The sequence below is a fragment of the Lipophrys pholis genome (assembly GCF_963383615.2).
Source record: "Lipophrys pholis genome assembly, chromosome: 22".
In the NCBI taxonomy this organism is placed as follows: domain Eukaryota; kingdom Metazoa; phylum Chordata; class Actinopteri; order Blenniiformes; family Blenniidae; genus Lipophrys; species Lipophrys pholis.
The window spans coordinates 10,147,239-10,171,571 of NC_137644.1; the positions used below are offsets into that span (position 1 = coordinate 10,147,239).

Below are 24,333 nucleotides of genomic sequence, written 5' to 3' on the forward strand. Positions count from 1 at the left end.
ACTAGTTTACTGTTCCCATGGTAACAGTGACCACGGTGTGACACGCCCACCCTTAGTTTTATTCATATTGAGAGTGAAATTTTGACGTCAGTTTACGCAAAGTTTTTTTTTAAATTTGTTAGTTTCTTTTCGTCGTCAGTTTATGTGACAATAAAACTGACTTTTAGGAAAACGTTTTGTAAATTTTGTAGTTTTTTTTGGTCTGTCAATTTTGAATTTTCATCACGTTTTTGGTCGTTTTGCTGTCGAGTTGGAAAAAACCACAATGAATTTGGATTGATTTATACTTATAAAACATCATCATCAACGCAAGCTAATATTTTCATTCATCAATTTGACTCCCGTGTTGTTGTTTTTTTTACATAGATATTTGTCTGTGTTTTGTGTTTTGTGGTGGTGAATTACATTGTGTCACAGTTTTATAAATGTGGGTCAGGTCCGAGGACGAATAATCCCACATGGGAAAAAAAAACAACACATGTTTGTTTGCTCTCACTGATCCGAGTACAGATGTAATCCCATTAATGACAGTTACACCAGAAACACGCAGCAGGAGGAGCTCAGCTCTGCGGAACAGATCCGGCATCAGCTCTATTATCAGTACCGGGATCAGGTCCTCAGACTGCAGCAGGACCATTCTGTGGACACTTTTAATAACATTTTATCTGCTCAATCTTATCTTAGAATGAACGGGGGGGGGGGGGGCAGCAGACAATATTAACAAAACAATAACGTCAACAGAAATATCAACATCGGCCACAATATGTCACAAATGGTTGATTTACTGATAACAACAGAAACACATGGCGCCACTTTATTGGGATCTTAATGCAACGCACTGCATTTGTGACTTTCACTCATTTCATAGTTTGCATCAGTAACTTTGAACAGCAAACACAAAAATAACAGTTATCTCCTTTGACCTACAAAAGTAAGTAATATTTGCCTCAAGCCTGGAAAAGAAGCGATGCAATTCGTCTGTCAGTGAGGCGTTCCTGTTTGGCTGTGGTGAAACTCCGTGAAGTGATTTTCTGCTTTACGCTCATAAAGAGCAATTCTGGCACTTTGTGCCTCTTCAGATCCTCCCTGGCAGGCCTGTGCCAGTTGGACCAGAAGACGTGGACTTCTTTTGTCACCCAGGGCTATTGATTGGGCAAAACTCTGATTCATCTGCAGTTAATGATGCCAAAAGAAAACCATCTGTGTAATCTGTAAGAGCTGTCCCCCATTTCTGTAACGTCCAAGACAAAGTGCAGTGAAAAGGCCATGACTCCCAGTCTATATTCTCCTGATACTTCCAGTTAACCGTCATCTGTAAGAGCAACTTCGCTGTCTGTCCATGCGAATGTTTGTTTACTGATTGTCATTGTTATTGTTTACTGCATATTGTTCTCTGTGCGACCGTGTGCATGGTTTCGTCATAAAAAAACAACCAACAGCACCAACTGGTACCCTAACCCTGCTCACGCCATTGTTTTCAAAGCGTTGCTGTGTAAAGACAAAAGTTTCCACTTTCACAAAATATGTTGTGTAGTCGGGGGGCCTCAATCAACATCTGACCGGTTGTTTTGATGCTTAAACTCGCTGTCAACAATGTGCGAAATGGTTAATTTCACTGAAAACATCCAGAAATCCAGCATGTTTCTGCAGACGGGAGTTCCTTGACCAATACGGAGAGAATTCATTCATATTCCCATATTGTCTTTGGACTACAGCCTTTCTATCCATCCTGTGAGTTGTTGTTTGCAGTTAAATCCATGTGAATGTTTGTTTACTCGCCAGTGTTACTGATTATACCGTAGCGTTCTCTGGGGCTTGGGGTTTACAGTCACTCTGGCCGTTCTCTCCCACAGAGCTCGTGGGCCTTCCAGGCGTCGCTGAACCAGGACGGTCAGATCGTGGCGACGCTGGAGCGAGCGGACCTGGAGGAGAACGTGACCTCGTACGCGGCGCAGATCTCCGGCGAGGCGCGGCCGCTCGTGCTTCAGTTCGCCAACGCCAGCGAGCCGCTGCTGTTCAACACGTCGCTGCACGGGCTGAGCTACAGCGTGAGTCTGCTGCTGCACCGAGGAGGAGCCGGGTGGTCCCGACCCACCAGGACCGCCACCGTCATCACCAGTAAGCACGCATCATCATCATCATCATCATCATCATCATCATCATCATCATCAGCTCCTTCTGTTTGCAGTAAATAAACACAACATATTAAAACGCTGAGAGGAGGCAGTTTGCGGCAGTGACCTCTCAGTCCTGCTCCTCACATCTGTAGAACTGTGACCAACGCTGCTTGTGCTCCGTCCCTCAGAGCCGCTTCCCGTACGAAACCCACAGATATCGGATTATAAAGAAGCTCCAGAGACCGGCGTCGTGTTCGAGATCGACCCGCCGGCCGGAAACGTTTTCAGCAGAGTTAACATCAGCTACAGCGAGGGGGCGGAGCCACGGTACATGCTCTACAAAGGTACGACTCCACAGTCGCCTTCTCACTAGTCAGAAAATAACCACCGGGAAAACAGATAAGTTAAAGAAAGCTCATCTTAAATAAATATCTAATCATGAATACAAAACAATCTAGACAGTTTTAAGATGAAACAGTATAGTTATAGTCATAAAAAAAATATGTTTTGATTATTCTACTATTATCAATCACAAATACCAATATATTGTTGTGTTTCATTTTTGTGAATAAATTGTTTGAAAAAAAAAAACAGGACTCAGATTTGAACCCTGAGGAACTCCAAACCTGGAAAAAAGTTCATTATTTATTCTGACAACTGAAGAGAACTGATCCAATTATAATTTTAGTTTTCTTCAGTAGGATAATTGTCATAGTGACAAATCACATTTGAATTTTCAGAATTTTTGGATTTTATTTTCAAAACTTTTCAGACTAAATCCGTTTTTCAAATTCAGAAAAATTTTCCTGCAAAAATTTTTTAAAATTCATGATCACAAAAAAATATGACTTGTGTAGATTTTGAAGCCGTGTCTCCCTGAAGCAAACTAATATTTGAACCACGGGGACTTTGTTGTTTCACATTTTTGCTGTCAGGAGGAAACGTTTGTTTTCGCTGCTCTTATGTGCAGATTTCTACAAAGGGAAAACCGTGTTCAAGCACTGGTTACCGGGGACGTGTTACCAGAACATCACCTTCCAGCTCATCTCAGAGGTCACCGCGCTTCAGACCCCACTGGTCGCCCGAAGCGACATCACGCACACACCTTTACACCACCGCACAGGTGAGTCTTCTGATGTTACTACAGTTAGTAAAGAGTATTTGAGTAATTTATTAGTTACTGGAAATACATTTTAACTTGAGTGATTCCTGCTCTTCCTGTTGGGAGCGGCAGCTTCCTGGCTCTTGGTCGCCCAGGTGGCATGTCGCCGTGGTAACGCCATCCGATTAATGAGCGGTGACACTCCCTGTGAATTATTGATGTTGCACAAATGGCATCAGCGTCTTCATGAGTGTTTCCAGTCTGCAGACCACACACACACACACACACACACACACACAATAGGTTTGTTAAAATAGAAAATGATAATATAATGAATGAAGTCACGAAGATTTTGTAGTAAAGTTTGGATTTGTAGATTTGTTTCTTTATTTCTTTGCTTCCCTCCCCGACAGTGCCCTACCCTCCCCTCAACGTCTCCCATAAAATCATCCACTTGACTCGGAGGGCCCCAGGGGAGGGGCTCCTCCCCCCCGAGGGCCCCCACAGATCCTCCCGACAGGCTCGGGATGCCCCCCTGATGGAGCGGCAGGAGGAGGAGCAGCAGCAGGAAGTGAAGGAAGAGGAGGCGCAGCTCGCTGAGGAGGAGGAAGGAGTCACTCAGTCCTCCTTTAACTCCACCCACAACATCACGGAGAGCGCCGCCGCTGTCAACCAGAGCCAGGCGGATGGGGCGGAGCCTCAGAGTTACTGGCCGGATCCCAGCGAGGTGTCTCCCACCGACGAGGACTTCGTCAACGGCGTCCTGCCGGAGTACGAGGACTCCAACGAGCCGGGGTCGGCCATGAGTCTCCCCCCCGAACCCTCCGTCCTCCCCACCAAACTGCCCCCCATCCTGCTGGAACTGCGATGGCTGCCACCGCGTCCGCCCACTGCGTACGACGGGTTCAACATCTACGTCTACAGAGACGGTAACCATGGAGACCACACACTGCCATCACACTGATTCACTACCGTGACTCACTACACTGACACTTTAGTGACACACTACACCGACACACTACAATGACACTAAAGTGACAATCGTTTCTTTCTTGCAGGAAACTCGACAGAAACGGCGACGGTTGATTCAAACACTCACGAGTTCTTCACTGAGCTGGTGGAGTCGGGGACGTACCGCGTCCAGGTGACCACGCTGAGTTTGTCTGGAGACTGCGAGGCGCGAGAGAGTAGCAGCAACACCGGCTTCACCTTCTACCTCAGTACGCCCCCAGCTGGCCGCTCGCCTCCTTCTTTCTGTGAGCACCGTGTTCGTGTTGTGATGGCCGTGTGCGTCTTTGTGTGGCAGGTCCCAGCGGCGAGCTGCTGGAGGAGCTCCGTGAGCGTCCTCAGGCCGTCAGCGTCCGCCTGCTGGACTCCAGCACCGCCGCCGTCTCCTGGGCACCGCCCATCCAGAGCCACAACGGCAGCGTGGTGTCGGTCATCTCCACCACCTGCCTGAAGCCGAGCCTGAGCCAGAGGATGGAGAGCACCTACTGCACTGAGGTAACACGAATACACAACTACACAACATCTACACGACTATACAACACCTACTGCACTGAGGTAACACAAATACACAACTACTATACAACTATACAACACCTACTGCAGTCTGGTAACTGCAGTGAGGTACCACAAGTAGACAACTACTACACAACACCTACTGGAGCAAGTTAACACAACTACACATCTACACAACTACTGCTGTAGTTGGGTAACAACTACACAACTTCAACAGAACTACAACAGCAGCGAGGTAACATCTTCATAATATCTATACAACTACGGCGGGGTAACACAAAATCTACACAACTACAGCTACGTAACACAATTACACAACATCTACACCACTACTACTGCAGGGAGGTAACACATCTACACATCATCTATACAACCATAACTGCAGCTACATATCACAACGTCTACACAAGTACTAAACATGTACTACATCAACTACACAATAACTACACAACTCTACACAACGTCTATTGCGTCAAGGTAACAACTACACAACATCGACACAACAACAAGTTCGATTTTTTTGCTCATTTGTGTTTGTTTGTTTGTTTGTTTGTATGTTTGTTTGGCAGGAGAACTCGACCAGTGACATCATCACCAACCTGACCCCGGGCGCTCAGTACCGTGTGATCGTCTACCACACTAACGGGCCGCTCATCAGCCCGCCGTCGGAGCCCGTCATCATCGACATCGGTGAGCATCACACCTGCTGTCATTATACAGCTGTTAGGCTCCGCCCCCCCGACCTGACCAGGTGTGTGTGTGTGTGTGTGTGTGTGTGTGTGTGTGTGTGTGTGTGTGTGTGTGTGTGTGTGTGTGTGTGTGTCAGAGCCCACCGGGGTGCGTGAGCTGGCGGTGTACCCCCTGAGTCCCACAGCGGTCATCCTGAGCTGGCAGCGTCCGTACCACGTGTCCTTCAGGAAGTACGTCCTGCAGACCTTCTTCTTCAACCCCGTCACGCTGGCGTCCGAGTGGACCACCTACTACGAGATCGCCGCCACCGCCTCTGTCATCGCCTCCGTGGTGAGGCGCCCGTGGTTGTTGTGGGTGGAGCCTGGTGGGGACGTTTTATAGTTTCTGATTGGTCGTTCTGGGTTTCAGAGGGTCACCGACCTGCTGCCCGCCTGGTATTATAACTTCCGCGTTTCTATGGTAACGTGGGGTGACCCGCCACTCAGCTGCTGTGACAGCGCCACCGTGAGCTTCATTACAGGTACTGAGAGAAATTCTCTACATGTATCTTGGTCATTTTTGTAGTATTTTTAAATATTTTTGCTGAAAAGAAGATTGTTCTCTGCTAACCATATTTTATCCGCTCCTCCTCCTCTTCCTCCTCTTCCTCCCCCCTTCCTGTAGCTCCTGAAGCTCCTCACATCTCCTCGGTGGACTACTCCCAGGGCGTGCTGTACGTGCGCTGGACGTACGGCGAGCTCTTCATCGACCTGTCTCACTCCCGGATGCTGCACTGGCAGGTGTCGGCTGTGGGGAGGAGAGGAGCTGAGAGGAGCTTCTCCGTGGACGTGAGTTTCCTCCTCATCAGGACATTCTGCTGCTCGTCCACAGAGACAGAAGCTCCGTGACAGTTTTCATTCAGGACCAGAGCGACGACTTCACTGAAACTTTCGTTACTCAGTTTCCAGCACATTACTGCGAAATGTGGAGTTTGTAACTGAGTAGTAGTATCTGAGTTCCAGATACTCTGAGGCTCAGTGGTTGTGATCATGTTATATGTATAAATGTTGTGTATTCCAGGCGTCGAGTGATGTTGCGTGTTGCGTGACTGGCTGTGTGACCTGTTTTGATGTGCAATGACCGGATGTGTGACACGTTGTAGCGAGGTGACGTGTGTTGTGTGTTCCAGGTGACTCGTAACGTGATGCGTGCCAGTCTCCCTCTGCCTCCAGGAGACATCTACAACCTGACGGTGACGGCGTGCACCGAACGCAGCAGGAACACCTCCACACCCAACATCATCAAACTGGGTACACACACACACACACACACACACACACACACACACACACACACACACACACACACACACACACACACAGTAAATATAGTCACAACATGCATTTTGTTCCCTTGTACAGTTAAAAGGTTCCATTCTAAAAATTAATACAGGCTTGAAAAGGTAGATAAAAGGAACACATTGTAATTAAAAATAAAACATAAATAAATAAAGAGACTTGTTAACAACATTATTATAAATGTAATATGTTTGGAGAAAAAAAAAGGGCGTGGGGCCCAGAGTCGATCCCTGAGGAACTCCAAACATTATTTTAGCTGCTAAAGACGTGGAATCCTCTGATCAGTGTGCGTGTGTGTGTGTGTGTGTGTGGGTGGGTGTTGGTGTGTGTGGGTGTTGGTGTGTGTGTGTGTGGGTGTGGGTGTTGGTGTGTGTGGGTGGGGAGGTGTGGGGGTGGGTGTGGGTGTGGGTGTTGGTGTGGGTGTGGGTGTTGGTGTGTGTGTGTGTGGGTGTGGGTGTTGGTGTGTGTGGGTGGGGAGGTGTGGGGGTGGGTGTGGGTGTGGGTGTTGGTGTGTGTGTGTGTGTGTGTGGGGGGGGGGGGGGGGGGGGGACAGCTGGTGCCACTGAGCGGAGTGAATGTGAAACTTTGACTTCTGACTTCCCCCTTTTTCTGCACGTTGTTGCAGAGTCTCCGTTTTATTCGGCGTGACCGCTGCTTTCTTTATCCTGCCAGAGTTTCTCCTCGCGTTAAACATGTGTGCAGAGCGTCTCTTCTCGTCTCGCTGTTGCTCCTCTCTCTCAGACCAGAGCTGAGGACTTATCACCACCTCCTGTTTCTCCCGCAGAGCCTGCGCCTCCTCGCTCGCTATACGCCATCAACGCCACGCACTCCTCCGTCACTCTGCTGTGGAACGAGGAGGGAGTGGTCGACTTCTACCAGGTGGTCTGCAGGGCCTGTAGGGGCAGCAAGGACCTGAAGGTAATGCCACCACCTCCTGTTGCGAGGGTTGCTGTTCACTCAGAGCAGTCAGGATCTACTTTCTGTTGTTTCTGTTGAAGATTCTGTTGAAAATGAAGCCTAAACTGATTCAAAATGTAAAAAAAAATGAAAAGAATTAACATGAAGAAAAGCTCAACCAAAAACTAGATTGTTAAAAAAAAATCAAACAAATAGTAAATGGATTTAACTGATTTATCCCTTTTCCAGTGTTTGAGCTGGTGGCGCTTTACACTGTTGATCACATTCAGCCTTTCACACACAAACCAAGAGAGGCAGCTGGGAGGTGCTCAATCCATCTATTGGAAGCCATTTGGGGTTCACAATAAAGAAATTGGGTAGAAATATGATGATGATGATGATGATGATGATGATGATGATGATGATGATGATGATGATGATGATGATGCGTTCTCCCTCAGGCCCGAGACCCTCTGACCTCCTCCTCTCACGTGGTGACCGTCTCTGGTCTGATGCCGTCGTCCAGCTACAACTGCAGTGTGACGAGTTTCAGCTACAGTACAGCCAGCAGGCCAGGCTACATCAGCATCAGCACCACAGGCAGGGGGCGCTCTCTCTCTCTCTCTCTCTCACACACACACACACGCACACGCACACACACACACACACACACCCACACACACACACACACACACACACACACACACACACACACACACACACACACACACACACACACACACACACACACACACACACACACACACACACAGATACACATACACACCTGATAAGCTCTCATTGGGTGTGTGTGTGTGTGAGCAGCTAAAGAGATGAATCCGAGCGTCGCGGCGATCTCCGCTCTGGCTGTCCTCAGCATCCTGCTCATCAGCCTCCTCGTCCTGTTTCTGCTCGTCCTCCGTAAGAAGCACCTGCAGCTCAGCCGGTAACACAACTGCACAGCAAACACACAACTACTCAACACATTTTGTTTGTTGCTTTTTTTTTCTGTTTTTTGTTTTATTTAATAAAACATTTGTTAAAGTATATATATTCTTGTTTTTTCCCCAAAATGTGTTATTTACTTATTTTTAACATTGAAGTATTTTTGTTTAATCTTATTTTGACCATTTTTCTTAAAGTTTTCCATTAATTAAGTTTACACTTTTTAATTATTTGCTCTTTTGCTACTATTTAACTTTTTATTATTATTATTATTATTATTATTATTATTATTATTATTATATTATGTTTTAAAATTTTTGAAACTTGTCATATGTTTGGTAAATCGTTGATCTCCCGCAGCTATTTTCCACTTCAGATCATAAAACCTCAGTTGAAGTTTTCAGTTATTTTCACCCTCAAACTTCTTCTTTATCTTCATGAGTCATGAACTATGTGGGACTTCCTCAAACTGCTCAGATGTTTTCTCACCACGTCTGCTTTTTTTTTTTTTTCTTCTTTTTTAGAGAGTGCGGAGCAGAGACCTTCGTAAACTTTGCCTCGTTCGAGCGTGACGGGAAACTTCCTTATAACTGGTACGTCCCTCGAACGCCTCTCTTTCCTCCCGTGTTGAGCTGGAATGTGCTGAAGGTCCTCAGACCGTCGACCCGAGGAGACGTTTGAGTGTTTCGAAGGTTCCCTTCAGTTTTCAGCTCAGTTTGGATGTAGATTATAGATCCAGGGGGGTTCATTTGTGTCCAAGGGCGTGTGAGCTTCCACTGGGGGCACCAGAGAGCTGGGGGAGGGGTCACAACAGTCCAAAATGTCACAATCATCTTACATGAAGAAGTTCCTTGAAGCTAATAGTCACAATCTGAGAACAATTTTAACTGCAAAAGCTTTAAAGTGTGCAAGAATTGCATAATACCACATCTGTACACTGGGGGGCGGCAAAGAGTCTCTGAGGTTGACTTTCCTGTCCTTCCTGGTGTTCGAGTGACTCACTGCGCCACCTGTTAGTACAAAGTGGTATTACAGGATGGATCAGGCTGTGGCTAGCTGGTTATCTTGTTAGCTTTGGTAGTTTTCTCCACTATATTTTCCATCATCATCTTTCGGTGGGTTTTTAACTAAAAATGTTACAGACTGAGAATAAATTCTTGCAGTCGAGGAAAATTCCACAGAAAGAAAAAACAATGTCACTACGTGTACTGAAGTCACCATGCTAACAGCTAGCCACAGTCTTTCTGAAGACTGAATTGTAAACACAACAGAGGCCGCAGCTCCGGGTAAATATTCAAACAAACCGACTCATTACTGCCACCTGATGCACAAAAGGGGCATTACTTGAATTTGCCATTGTTGCTCTTTAAACACAAACAAGCCTGTGTTTGACGTGTGAGATTAATGCGAGGACAAACACTGAGATTGGGAGGTTTGTGATTAATATAAGAGCTGAAAGACGGTCAGTGAAGGCAGAACCTTGGTTTCCATCTGCTGTCGTATCCGACCCTCCATCACTAAACACACATTTCCATCAGAGTGTCTTCCTCGTGATGTGGCGGTGGAGTCGTGTTTATGCTTTGACTGTGCATGTCGGCAGATGTTCAGTGTGGTGAGGTAAAAACGTTCCACGTCCCCACTGATGCAGGGAAAAAAAACAACAAAAAAACACCTTTATTTTCATCTGAAAAATGTTAAAGACAAATAATGTGTTTATATTTCCGGCCAACAATGTGTGCAGTCTTCTTCGAACAATTTTTATTAAGATTAATGTAACATCATGTGTCTTTTTTTTTTCTCCTTAAACAAGATGATACTTCTGATGAAAGCATTTGTCTTTAATCGTAGGTCAAATCTCATATTGTAAACTTCCTGTTTCTCCTTCCACACATGTAATGAATAAAGAAGCTGTATAAGAAAAAAAACTGAAGTCAAAATACATATAAATGTTATTGTTGCTTCCATTAAATCTCGTAAAAAAACACAAAATTACCTTGATATCTAATGTGGCGTTCCTCAGACCTCTGTTCTGAGTTCTCTTATTTTCACTATACTGCAAACATAAAAGTCAAATTATTGTAATATCCTCTCCTCTAAACAGACCGAACCTTTCATCAAAACTCTAAAAAAGAAACAACAAATTTGGTGTTTCTATTTGTCGTCAGATGATATACAGCTGTGCAAATATAAAAAGTGCGGTTCATTAACCAGCAACAATGAAGCCCCTGTTAACACTAAAGTTGTGTGTACACTGTGCCTTTGGAAAGTAGAGAAAGTCATGTTGTGTATGATCGTCGATATCGGGCAGCTTAGGATATTTATAGATTTGTGGGAAGTGAATGTGACCTTCTAATTTAAATTCACTCCCCTAAATAGCGAGACTGCACATTTCCTGACAGAATATCTGCTTCCAGCAAATCTTATAAAAAAATTCCAAAGTGAGTGCAATAACCTGGGTGGTGTACCTCAAGGCTCCATGTTGGGTTCCCTTCTTTTCCCTAATTTACCTGCATTCAATGTCTTTTTTTACTTCAAGTGACCTAAAGTACATTACTTAGCGCTTTAGATATTCATAAATTGGTGGATCTTTATCTTGTTTTCCCTCTTTACTGAACAGAATAATGCTTAAATATATTGTGACATAATACTTTTACTTCTTTCAACAAATCTTAAAACAAACCAAGAGCTTTGATTTAATACCTATTGTGGTGTACCTCAGGGCTTGATACTCGGTCCTCTTTTCTTTACAAACACGCATTCATCTAGTTTTTATGTGAGAATTTAATCCGGTAGGACCTCAAATTATGTTTTCCTTTTTATTAAGGTATGCTTTTTAAGCAAGGGACTTTTTCAAAACAATAAATCAACTTAACAAAATTTTTCTGACCATACGCTCGGAAGAAAAGGGCTTGAGGTTTTAATGAGTATCTTGTTATAGAAAATAATAATTTAGAAATGAATAGTGTCGTTTTTGTGCCGTACGTGTAAAATCTAAGGTGTTAAAGTGCAGCTCTAGTACAAAAAACACTGAAATAAATACTTGCAAATATTGTGCAGCAGCTACATTAATGTGTCCAATCATTTATAAATGTGAAGAAAATTGCAGTTAATTTAAAAACAGTTTTAAAAACGTCTAAATCATTGGTTTTTGGAGTGTTTGTGCCTCAATGGGGTCGTGATGGTCTGATGACACCACCCACTGACAAACTGACCACTGTTCGTGTTCACACTGAGGGCCCGGGCTCAGTGTTGCATTGTGGGGGTGCGGGGTGGGTGGGGGGGATGTGGTGATGTCACAGTGCTCAGGATGGTTTGGTTTTAAAGAGACAGAGCGTCCATTGATGGCGGTGAGTGAACAGACGCCTGTTGTCCAGTGGAGAGACGGCGGGACTCTCTCCGAGCGGCTGCATGATGCATTAACTCTGTGTTCAGCACTAATGTGAAGCCTCTTTACTAATGGAGCACCATGTTCTGTCGCCCCCTGGTGTCTGTTCTCTTTATTTTGTTCCTGTTTGTGTCTTTATTTTTGATCTTTATTTGAACCCCCTTCAGGCGAAGAAGCCTCTTTGCCTTCCTTACCCTACTGCCATCCTGCCTTTGGACTGACTATCTTTTGGCTTTTTATATTAATCCGTGGTAAGTAAGCACTGCTGGCCAGAAACACTGCACCTCAGGGGCATGTTAGAGCCGAGCCACAGCCCACAGTATTGACCCCACAAGTCATTTCACTCGGTTTCCACCAACGTGAGGAAGTCTGGTGTTGTTCTGTTTTATTCCTCTTCTTTTCCTTCTGGTGCAGGCTTCCACTCGCTTCGTACCCAACGATACACCAATGTGCAACTGCAAAAGTCCAACAAAGAAAAAAACCACAATGACAATTATTTTTCAGTTAAAATAAAAGAAATATGTTTGATTTTTTATTTTTTTTTGGTGTCTCATACAAAACAAAGTGTTATCTCATCAAAAGACAAAATAAAATATAAAAAATAAAAATACCTACTAGTGTGGTGTACCTCAGGGCTCAATTCTGGGGCCTCCTCTTTTATGTATTCCCAAATCAAAACAATTGAAAATAAATATGAAAATAAACTATTTATAATAAAACCAAAAGCTGTTCTGATTTAACAAGATGACACTGGCCATAATGGTTTCTATTTCTATATTATAAATTAAACACACTGACTTAAAATATGGAGGCATGTGCTCATTTTACATGTAGATTGGGCATGATGCGCAAAGTGCAATGTTATTGTACAAGCAATAACATTGGCAACAACAATCATCATATCTCTTCAACATTAATCACCTTAGATTATTGATTACAAAGTAAAATACATGTATCAAATAGTAATACTAATGACCTAACTGTCGTAGTACACAAGGTTTAATAGTTGGTCTGTTTTTTATTAGTTTTTTGTATTTCAATTACATTTAAGTATAACAAAATGTACAGAAAAAAAACCTCTAGTAATGCAAAGAGGATCATCTGTGCTGTTAATACAATATAATATTATAAAATGGAAAGTATGAAGATAGGCTCATACATATTTTGACTGGTTTCAACAAATGTCATAAAAACAAATATAGTTGCATTGACCGATGTGGTATACCTACAGGTGGTATTCCTCAGGGCTTGATACTGGGACCTGTAGTTTTTTGTTACTGCACTGATTATTTCATAGACATAAAATTCAAATCAAACATGAGCAGTTCACATCAAATGAGCTTGGGTTCATTTTATGTCCTTGGTGGATAGTGAGGATTTTTGTAAACCGGTGTTCATTCATTCATTCATTCATTCATTCATTCATTCATTCATTCATTCATTCATTCATTCAGTCAGTCAGTCAGTCAGTCAGTCAGTCATTATACCCAGTTAAACACAATGCAAATGTTCAGGTATCGAACCTTGAGGAACACCAACATTAACATGATATTAGTAAAAGTCGACTTTGTATTTTGGTGTAAATCCAAAACAAAATGTGTTCGTAAACATTCAGCAGGATGATTAGAGAAAAGTAACGGCGGAACATAAACAAGTGTTGCTCTTAGCATCTTTCTCATGTACTCATTACATCTGGTGTCCCGCAGGGATTTGTTTCGGGGCCCTTGTTATTGTTTATTATAACTGTTTCTTCATCCTGAGCAGGGATGGAGTCTGTTTGAGTAAAATTCGGCTTCATCCCCGCCAAGAAGAGAAAAGTACAGAATGACACCAGACTTATTTTTGCATGCTCGCAGCAGATTATTTGGAGGAGTCGCGTTTCGGTGCTGTGTCTGTGGTCGAGCTCTCCGAGTCACACCGGGTCTGTTCCTACTAACCTGTACAGCGTTGCATGATGCTAACACGAGCTTTGCTGTGTGGGTGACGTCCGCATGCTGTCTGTGTAGGCTAGCGCTCACGTTAAGCGTCTGTAGCATGTGGTCACTGATCTAAAAAGAAAAACAATTCTGAGTGTGTTTCCTCCTCCAGATTTTCTCCGAACTCCAAGTTTTGTGGAGGAAATTTAGAGGTTTTTTTCAACATAAAATCCAGCATGAAGAGAGAAATATTAAAAAAACATTTAAATAAAAAAGCTGCATGACTGATGTAGAGGTTTTTTGTTTAGTTTTTTTAATCGGGGATACGTTTCTGAGCATGAATATTTCCTCTGCTGTGATTGGCTGAGCTCTGTTCCCGCGGGGTTTATCCACGTTTGTGGTCAATTTGAAAATCAGTGGCTGCAAAATAAAAAGCTAAATAGAAACTTATATGTATATATATATATATATATATATAAAAATAAGTTCATCCTCAAAAATCTGTCTAAAATACAAAAATTATCCATAAAACAACCAATTTATTATAAATACATAAAATTTACTGAACAAAATTCTAAGTTTTAAACGTTATTGTTATAATAACATCTTTTAAACAGAAAATTCAACAGAATTTTTTTGGAAAAATTTGATTCAGAGATTCCAGTTTTATAATGCAACAAGTCAAGTTTCCTATTTGTAATTTTATTGGTTTTATGCTCGCAAAATCATATAGAATTAAATTTGTACTTCTATTTATTGAAACAAAGAGAATATCACATTTTATTTACTTTGATTGTTAAGAAATCATTATTTTATTTCCTATTTCTTAGTATAATATTTGAACACTTTGACCATGAGAAGCTTTGACATTCTGTCAAAAAGTGATATTTATATGATGTTGTCGGATTTGGAAACAATTTGGTTAAAAACGCACTTATAATGCAATATATTTCTAAACTCCACACATTTGGAAGCGACAGGCTGCAGCTGTTGTACGGAGGATTGATAACAAACTTCACTAATACTCGACGTGAACAGAGCTGAACTTTTCCAGAAGTTAGGAATCATCATCACGAGGATTATTGTTTTTATTTTCTTTAGGAGCAAGACGGCTTTAAAGAAACGGAAGCTAACAAGGTAACAAAACTCATCAGAAGCCGGGTCACTTCAGTCTGTCCACTAACGCCAGCGTAACGCTTCAATCCTGCAGACTCAAAGTCAATTTGAATCGATTTTTTTTCTTACGTTCGCTCCGTGGAATTCAAACCGAGGCGTCTGATTGGTCGCCCGGCCAACCATTTTTCCCCACTGTTTGTTTAGATGACAACTTTGTTCCGAACTCTGAAAACGGAACATTTTGGAGGCTCTGTAAACAGGGGAAACGCTGATCACTCTTTAGAATTTCACAGCTCTTCTCCAACAAAGTGAACATTCACTAACATTTACTACAGCATCGTCTGCATACAGGGAGAAGATTGTTTTATGTACAGATACTGAGTTGACCGATAAGATGAAGAATGGCTTAAAGGAGCTGACATGTGCTTTCTGTGTGCATGTGTGGTTTATGTGACATAAACACAGCACCCACTACTGGCCTGACCTGCAAACTACAGCTTTTTCAGTGTTGCAGCTGTGAACAGAGATCGTTTTCAAAAAGCATTGCCATCTGCACGTGAAACTGTCCTGAAAAGGAAAAAAAATAAAAAAGAGAGCGAGAGATAAATTGATGCTGTTCTCAGGCCTGAGAAAGAACAGCCTCCGACCAGCCAATCAGCTGTGGCGATTCCAGAGCGAGGTCGACAGGCCGTAAAATACAAACGGTTCCAAAATCTCTTTTGACAGCATGAGACACAATCGTCCTCCTTTCAACAATCTGATCTGATGCGTCACTCAAGATGACCTTGTTTCTGTTTTCACTAGACGAAATAACAGACCTCTGATAGAGTGATTGTACTTAGAGGAGAAACATTTCTTTTAAAAATGAAGGACATATGTACCAGTTTGGAATGAATGAATAAATGACTGTCGGTTGATGAGTCTCTGTATCGTTCTGGTTTTCAGTCCGGTGCAGCTCGATGATTTTGACGCGTATTTTAAAGAAATGAGCAAAGACTCAGCCTACAAGTTTTCTCTGCAGTTTGAGGTAAAAACTTCTTCTCATACTTTATGCCTTTATACACATTTCCATACTTCTTATATTGTTATTGCTTTTTGTTTCACTCCGCGCCCTGACACAGAACTACACAGGTGTTGACATTTTGGGGGCTTTTCATTGTAACACCATCACTTTAACATTAAAACCTTTGAAGCAATTTTTCATTGTTTTGAGACTGAAGCCGAAAATAGTATTTTCTACTTCTCTGATTTTAGAATTTCTATCAATTTATACATTGTTTTTCAAATCCTCGCCCCTTTTTTGTTAAACGTCAGATGAACTTTCTTCCTATTGCTGCTAAAACTCTTGTTTTGTCACATTATTTAGTGTGTTTAACTGAACTACTTTATTTCATTTCAGGAGCTGAAGAGTGTCGGTTTGGATCTGTCCCACGGTGCTGCAGACCTGCCCATCAACAGACCGAAGAACAGATACACCAACATCCTCCCCTGTAAGTCACGTCACAGGCAGAGTCGGCCTCACAACCCTGGATTAATAAAAAAATGATTCTGGATTAACTCTGGATTAATTTAAGGTTAAGCCCTGGTCAACATTGGTTCAATATACTTATTACCTCAGAATTAACTTCTCTTTAGTGTAGGATTAAGGCTGGTGAAACAGTGGATTAACTCCGGGTTAGGTCGGGTTTAACTCTGGGTTGAGTCGTTTAGTTCATTGTTAGCTAATTTAACTAAAGATCAACGTCAGTATAACTCTGGATTAGCTCCAGATCAACTCAGTGTCGGTCTTGATCCAAACTCTCTGTTAATACTTTTATTTAAAACTCAGATTTAACTCAGGATTCACTGGTTTAAAACAAGATAAATTAGGTTCTTCTGCTACAAATTTAACATATGGATTTAACTCAGGATTTCATTTTTTTTTTTTTTTACATTTCAGATGATTTCAGTCGTGTCAGACTGATCTCGATGCACAACGACGAGGGTTCAGACTACATCAACGCCAACTACATCCCCGTGAGTCACGTCACCCAGCTGACAAAAATATCACGCCGCCCCCCCGCGACACTCACTTTAATCTTATTAATCCCTCTCCCAGACTATGTGGTGAAAGTTTTGCGTATTTTCAGGGATACAAACACGCGAAGGAGTACATCGCCACGCAGGGGCCGCTGCCCGAAACCAGGAACGACTTCTGGAAGATGGTCCTCCAGCAGAAATCTCCAATTATCGTCATGTTGACGCAGTGCAACGAGCGCCGGAGGGTAAGAGTCAATAAATTATTCTATTTTTTTTTTTTTTGATTCTGTGCATTGTTTGGGATTTTCTGCTGTTTTTCATGTCTGTGTCGCCCCCTGCTGGCCAGTGACATCTGCGCGTTGTGTTTCAGGTGAAGTGTGATCATTACTGGCCGTTCACTGACGAGCCGATGATGTACGGCGAGATCAGTGTGGAGATGCTGAGCGAGAGCGAGTCTCCGGAGTGGATCATCCGCAAGTTCAGGCTCGGATACGTGAGTTTCCTGAATCCAGGAACAAACTAGCGGCAAAAAGATCCCCGGATCTTTATTCACCCCCGGTCTCTGGCGCCCCCTGCAGGCCGACGAGAGTCTGGACGTCCTCCACCTGAACTACACTTCGTGGCCGGATCACGGCGTTCCCACCGTCAACGCCATTGAAAGCATCCTGCAGTTTGTCCACATCGTGAGGCAACAAGCCAACCGCAGCAAAGAGCCCATCGTGGTCCACTGCAGGTCGGCATGGAAACACTGGAATCTTTACACAAACACAAACACATGTGATTTAGTGATTACAATTACTTTCTTTTTAGAATTTATTTTTAGTCATTGTCCTGAATCTTTGTTTAATTTGTGGGTGTGTATCAGTGCTGGCGTTGGGAGGACGGGAACCTTCATGGCTCTGGACCGCCTCATGCAGCACATCAGAGAGCACGAGTTCGCCGACATCCTGGGGATGGTCTCCGAGATGAGGTCCCACCGACTGTCCATGGTCCAGACGGAGGTCCGGCCTTCACCGCACCGCAGGACAACACTGAGCAAAACCGTTCAAAACAAGTTGTAAATAACACAAAACTCTGTGTGTGTGTGTGTGTGTGTGTGTGTGTGTGTGTGTGTGTGTGTGTAGGAGCAGTACGTGTTCATCCATCAGTGCGTCCTGCTCATGTGGCAGAAGAAGAAGCAGCAGTCCATCACGTCAGACGTCATCTATGAGAACGCCAGCAAGACATAAAGACGGGACACCGCCTGACACACTTTATGGTTTAAAATAAATATTTAAAAACAGATTTAAAAAATAACCTCTTTTTTAATCCTCGCTAAAGCTTCGTTCTTTAATTTTGGTGACTTTTTGAACACTTCTTTGTTGTTTGGTTTGTTTCGGGGGTGACTTTGAGCCCTTCTCTTCATCTTGCAGGCTGTGACTGTGCCTGTCCTCCCGTCCGTCAAGCCTCCATCATCTTCATCATCATCATCACATCGACCTGAGAAACAGACGTCCTCCACCTCTTTGTTCCTGTCGATGCTCGAGGACGACGGACGTTTTGCCTTAAGGAGCCTTCACTGACTGACCCGCCGAAGCCCCGCCCACCAAAGCCGCCGAGTCGGACATTTTTTCTTTTTACTTTTATCTTTTTTTTTTAATCTCAGGAGTCGCTGATGAACCAGCAAGCACACAGGCCTCCTCCTCCTCCACCTTCCCCGTCATATTCTTTTTCTCTCCGTTGGTTAGCTCGCTGGCTAACCTCACTGCCATTGAACAAACAGGAAGTCAGCTGACGTTTGGAGACCTGATGGATCCGGATAAAACCAAAACGATCCTCCACATCGAGGAGTCTGATCGGCTTCAAAAAGTTTCCACGATTCAAAAAAAAAAGAGTTTGGTCACAAACTTCCGAAGCATCAAATCGACCGCGTGAATGTTCGCTGGGTCTGCACAACATGAAAACAAGGAGGGCGGAGCCAAGCCGGGCGGGCGGGGCCTGAACTGACTGGGTGGGGCACGCGTTGGAGGTGGGGCTGAAGCTGGGTGGGAGGGGCTGTGTTTTGTGGGCGTGGCACATGCTTGGGAGGAAATAGAACTTGGTGGACTGGGGCCGACTGGTGTGGGCGGGGCCTGTACATGTGGGCGGGGCCTAGCAGGTGCAGGAGGCCTGTTCACACTACGGATGATTCGTGGAGCCGATCACGCTGCTTTTTCTTCTCACCGCGGAGGATTTAACGTTGGATTGCACCGTCCTCCTCGAGGCCATGATCCCCGTCGGACGGAGGTCAGGAAAAGTTTTTGTCCTGAAAACCTTCGTTACCCAGACGTGGCGACGTTTCCCTACAGAGCCACCGCGAGGCTCAAATATCACTTCTTCTGTTACGTTTTCAGGCTGGAAAAAAAAACCCACTCATGTTGCCCCCTGCAGGTCCAACACTGGAAGTGCACACACAGAAAAGTACTAAACATTTCACAAGTTAACATACGAACGCGAATGCTGATTTTAGCTACAACGCCCCAAAATCTGCTGCAGCTCCACAGCTGACGCTTCTCAACGTTTCAGGTCTCAGTTTAGTTTTTTCATTCTTTCATGTCTTTTAATGTCTCATTACAAATGATTAAATCACGACTAAAACACTTGAGAGATGGTTAATACTTCAATTCAAAGAGTACATTCGAGTTTCATTCTAAAACAAAAATTTAAAAAAAAAATTTAATTAACATTTCAATGGAAAAATAATTATGTTAGATTTTTTACTTTTTAGATTTTTGTAAAAGCACTGATTATTTTTGTGACTTTTTTTCTCCAAGTTTTCTTTATGCTTTTTAAATAATCACGTCATTAAAAATCTTCTTCCAGTTGTTTAACTTCATGAACGTTTTCAATTTAATTCTAATTATGTTATATAAGAAAATAAAACATGGTATTTTACTCCCTATGATTAATTCCTTAATCCTGAAAACCTTTACTTACTAATTGTTAGATATTCAAAGATTCTCTTCTGCTGCTCGTATATTATAAAGTCTGTTTTTATTCCGTTTTGGTAAAAAGCTTCAAATGTACATCAAATACATTTAAACTTTAACTTACACATTCATTTCCATTTAAAAAAAATAAAAGAATTTTCAAACAAAAAGTATTGGCCTGAAACACTGAATCATCGATTTGCTGCTAAACCTGCTAAACCTTTAACGTTTCATTTTATAAAAAGTGTTTGAGTCTTTAATCTCATATTATTTGGAAAACTGCTGAAGTTTTTGGGGCGTTGTGATGGAAAGTTTGGCGTTCAAACAATAGTAGACCTGGCCGGGTGTCTTCGGGGCCCCCTGGTGGCCGGTTTTAGACCAGCCTGGACTCGGAGGTTCACGGTTCGATTCTGCAGCTTTCTGCTGAATGTCGGAAACAAAGGATTTGTTCCATCGTTCGCGGCAAATTAGAAAAAAGAAGAAAAAAAAAAGCACGTTTGAGGTGTCGTCAAAATCTACTTTATTAAAAAGGACAAAGTTTTGGTGAATTACTTAAAAAGAAGTTCCCGAAAGTAAAACGTGTATTAAACTGTAGCCAACGCTAAAGATTCTGCGCAAAGTTTTGGGGCTAATGCTAATGCTAACAGTATTTTGACGACACCTCATATCCTCTTAGTAGAAAGTTTCACTGGATGAATGTGTGTAAAAAGCTGTGATCCGATTGGTCGTGGTGGCCTTTAGCTGCTCCAGCGGTTCGCCGCTAGCCGTGTGGGCTCCTCCTGGTTCCCAGGTTCGATATCCGACGTACTGTACATACTTCTACTGCTTAACTGTTCCGTTTCTACTCGTCATGACCAGTAATTCTCGTGCAAAATGTTGCTTTAGAGGTTTGTTTTTTGAAAAGTTGTTGTACATGTGAAGCATCGTTTTTTTTTTTTTTTTCTGAGCCAGACCGCGACACCTAGTGGTCGGTGTGAGAATCGCACTTTGTTCCGCCTGCTGTCAAGAGTTTAAAAATTAAAACATAAAAAGAAAAAAAAAAAAAAACAACAAAAAAAAAAAAACAGGTGACAGACGGCGAACGCTCGGCACTGATCACGTGTACGACTTCCTGCTGGTTAAGTGTGTGTCCGGTCCAACTCGTACGTCATTGGTGCCATTTTTCTCGTGCTTTGTGTCACTTACGATTGAAGCTCGATCCCGAACTCGGGAAGTCGTCACAGAGTTTTAATGTGTGTGTGTGAACAAAATAAAATGTTGCAATTACACTTTTGTTTTTGGGGGTTTTCTTTCCCGAACGGAACAAAGAAAACAAGCAGATTTGAAAAATTCCTTTACTGATCTCCGATTGGTCAAAACAGTTGAGGACACGCCCACTCTCAAAGCTTTTCGCGAATCAGAGCGTCAAAAAAAAAAAAAGAGACGGGTTCCCGTTTGTTTCAGCGTTTTATTGCAGAATGAGCAGATCGAAATGGATAAAGGCACCATGAAAACTAAAGACGTACAAATTTATAGTCACGTTCACTAAAAATCCTCACAATTGGCCTCTAACGAAGACTAAAAATACTCGTTAATCTGTGTAAACTACGCAGTCCGTCCGAAAAGTCTCATCACAGCGTCGCTACAATTCGGACAAAAAAAACAAAAATCACCAAAAAAAAACGGACTCGGCCACAAAACAAAGAATTTAAGTGCAAACGTGGAATTAGAAGAATCGGCTAACGTCCGAACATTTTTAAACATTTACAGTTTTATTCAAATCATTGACAATTTCCACGGCTGGAAAATTTACGAGAAAAAATACATTTCACACAACATTTTGACATCGTTTTTTTTTTTTTCCTATTTCTTTTTGAAATCTCAAATTTCTTAACGGAACTTTAAAAAACAAAAAAAGGGGGTAACTTGCATTGTTTTGTTTTTTTTAATCAACGGCGGCCTAAACTCAGGAAATACTTTCAAAAATTGGCTGCAAGTACAAGTTTTATTTAGTTTATGGTCTCAAATGTTTTGAAATTGTACAAATGTATCATATAAAAGATCAAAAAAATTATTTGGGGAAAAAATAATTCTCATTATTGTAACAACTACTTAATTAGGATTTTAAATTTCAGAATGATTGTTAGAATTTTAAGTCACAAAATAAAATTTTTCGAATACACAAATTTAGATTTTTTTTTTCTCCTAAAATGTCATAGTAAAATGTTGATGTTGAAAAGTATATCAATTTAAAACTGAAATTTAGATATAAAAATGTTTCTCACATGTAACTTAAAAATATTGGGTTTTTTTCTCGTAAATTTCCACCTTTTCATCTTCGTGGTCAAAGTGTTTTGAAAACGAGTCACAAACAGTCCAAGTTTTATTACTTTGTGTGGTTTCTATGCAGTTTTTTTGCCCTAATAAATCATTTTCGAACAGTTTCTGGTCACCAATATTTCGACTGTAATTTCTCAGGTAAAAGAAGAAGGTTGAAAAGTAATTCGTAAACCAGCACGAAACTGAAAGAGCTGCGTGAGCCGCACACGAGAGAGGAGGACAAAGATGCGGGAGGTTCTCATAACTCGGGTTTCACTTAATGCAACGACATGGTAAACATCCTGCCTCCGAGTCGCTGACAAAAGTATTGCAGTATTTGACTGAGCTACAGGGAAAATCAAGAAATCTTTTTAGTTTTAAGTCTCAACACGTCAGATCTCACAGTATTCAGAATATTCTCGTACGACCTGGTGTAACGTCGTAAAATGTTCAAATAAACTCGAGATACAAAATACTTTGTTTTTTTTTCCCCTTTAAAAGTTTAAATGAGCAGATTTTGCTCATTTCATCCTGATGCTACGTTTGTTTATCGTTATTGGAAACTTTTTGAAAATGTTCTTGATACATGCGAAAAGAAGTTAAGTCACGTTTTCACTCTTGAGAAGCGAACAATTCAGATTTTGCTGATTTCGTCACGTTGAATCCGTACGGAGTCGTGGCACGGCATTTCAATTGAATCATACATTTTGGTGTCGCTGTGAGGTAGTGTCTCCAGAAGCTCCAGAAAGAGAAAAGGTGAAAAGGTTCTTTACGACAGACGAAGAGTTTTTGAGCAGCTCTTAGTTACAGAAACTAGAATTTAACTAAACAATTAAAATGTCATTCAATTCTTTTGTAAAATAAACAAAGTGGCACGAGCTCTTTCACTCAAATTGTTGTTTGAACGTAACTATTATTACATTTATAACTACGAGAGGAGTCACGATTTCTGTCGTTTAAAAATATTTGACTAAAAACAGTCATGGAGTCTGAATTTAAGAAAAAAAACCCAAAAAAAACATTGAGAAAATAAGTAAAGATTAAGAGCTTTTATCTGAGAATTTACAGTCTGTACAGCATGGATACAATCACTGTGGGGGGGAGGGGCTTCCTTGAATGGGGCGTGGCGACCCAAGGCAGTAGGCGGGGCTTCCGCCACTGTGGGCGGAGCTACCATCAATGTGGGCAAAACATTCATGGAGTCAGTAGAGGACATTCTTTCATTCATTCAGAGAAAAACTGATTTTCAGAGAACCAGTGAAGCAGCTTCTTAAATCTTTCACATTTTCTTTTTTTCACCTGCTGATTAAAAACATTTACATATTTTGACAAAAAAAAAAAAAAAAAAAAAAAGGTCTAATATATTATATTCATCATCACTCTACAGCGTTTACGGGTCATAAATTACAGGTTTATAATAAAGTGTTTGTGCTTCTTGATCTGATCCAAAGTTTTTTCTTTCTACAGAAACTCAAAAAAAATCAAAACATCAGAAATTAGTTGGCCCAAAAACTCAGATTCACATTTAATCCACAGATTTCGGTTGATGTTTGCACCTCGATGGGATTTTCACCTCGTTCACTCACAATAAATCACAATTTTTTTTTCCTTTTATTGGTACACAAGAGATGGGAAACCAGATTCCTGCACTTAGACTGAATATCGTCAGTTTGGGAAGAAAATCCAAATTTAAAAGGTCAAAATACATTTTGAGGATCTTCCCTGCTGCAGGTTTTTATTCAGTTTTGTGAAAGTTTTACATCCCCTCAGTTTTGTCAGTTTTCACAATTTGAAATGCGATTCTCGGTGATCAAACCGTGAGGCACAAACCCAGCGACTCTGCGGCGGTAATACTGAGCGGCGTCTACGTCTCTCCGGCCGCCGCGCGCCGGTCTCCCTCCCGCCTCGTCTCTACGGCGACGAGCTGAGCAGCTCCTGACGCCGACGCATGATCTCCACGAACTCTGCGCGCTCGGCCGCCGCCTGGAGAGAAGAGGAGGCTGCAGACTGAGGACGAACCAATGAGAGGCGCCGGGGTTTGG

The 24,333-nt window shown here is 42.3% G+C and overlaps 1 protein-coding gene across 1 annotated transcript; it reads left to right on the forward strand.

The window, feature by feature from the left end:
- The first annotated feature begins 7,390 nt into the window (after positions 1-7,390).
- ptpro (protein tyrosine phosphatase receptor type O) lies at positions 7,391-20,464 on the forward strand. Its single transcript, XM_080492259.1, has 15 exons — positions 7,391-7,685; positions 8,126-8,264; positions 8,490-8,610; positions 9,134-9,202; positions 12,162-12,245; positions 15,012-15,047; positions 15,972-16,053; positions 16,426-16,516; positions 16,966-17,042; positions 17,156-17,290; positions 17,416-17,538; positions 17,624-17,778; positions 17,911-18,046; positions 18,170-18,303; positions 18,458-20,464. The coding sequence occupies exons 2-14, from the start codon at positions 8,177-8,179 to the stop codon at positions 18,272-18,274; spliced, it is 1,302 nt and encodes a 433-aa protein (XP_080348385.1). The 5' UTR covers positions 7,391-7,685; positions 8,126-8,176; the 3' UTR covers positions 18,275-18,303; positions 18,458-20,464.
- Positions 20,465-24,333: the final 3,869 nt, after the last annotated feature.

What these genes read in the sequence shown, in the direction of transcription:
- ptpro (XM_080492259.1), top strand. Translation starts at nt 8,177, where the DNA reads ATGCCGTCGTCCAGCTACAACTGCAGTGTGACGAGTTTCAGCTACAGT. An exon ending in GGGAAACTTCCTTATAACTG is followed by an intron (nt 9,203 to 12,161) that starts GTACGTCCCTCG and finishes AACCCCCTTCAG; the next exon opens with GCGAAGAAGCCTCTTTGCCT. An exon ending in GCAAGTTCAGGCTCGGATAC is followed by an intron (nt 17,539 to 17,623) that starts GTGAGTTTCCTG and finishes CGCCCCCTGCAG; the next exon opens with GCCGACGAGAGTCTGGACGT.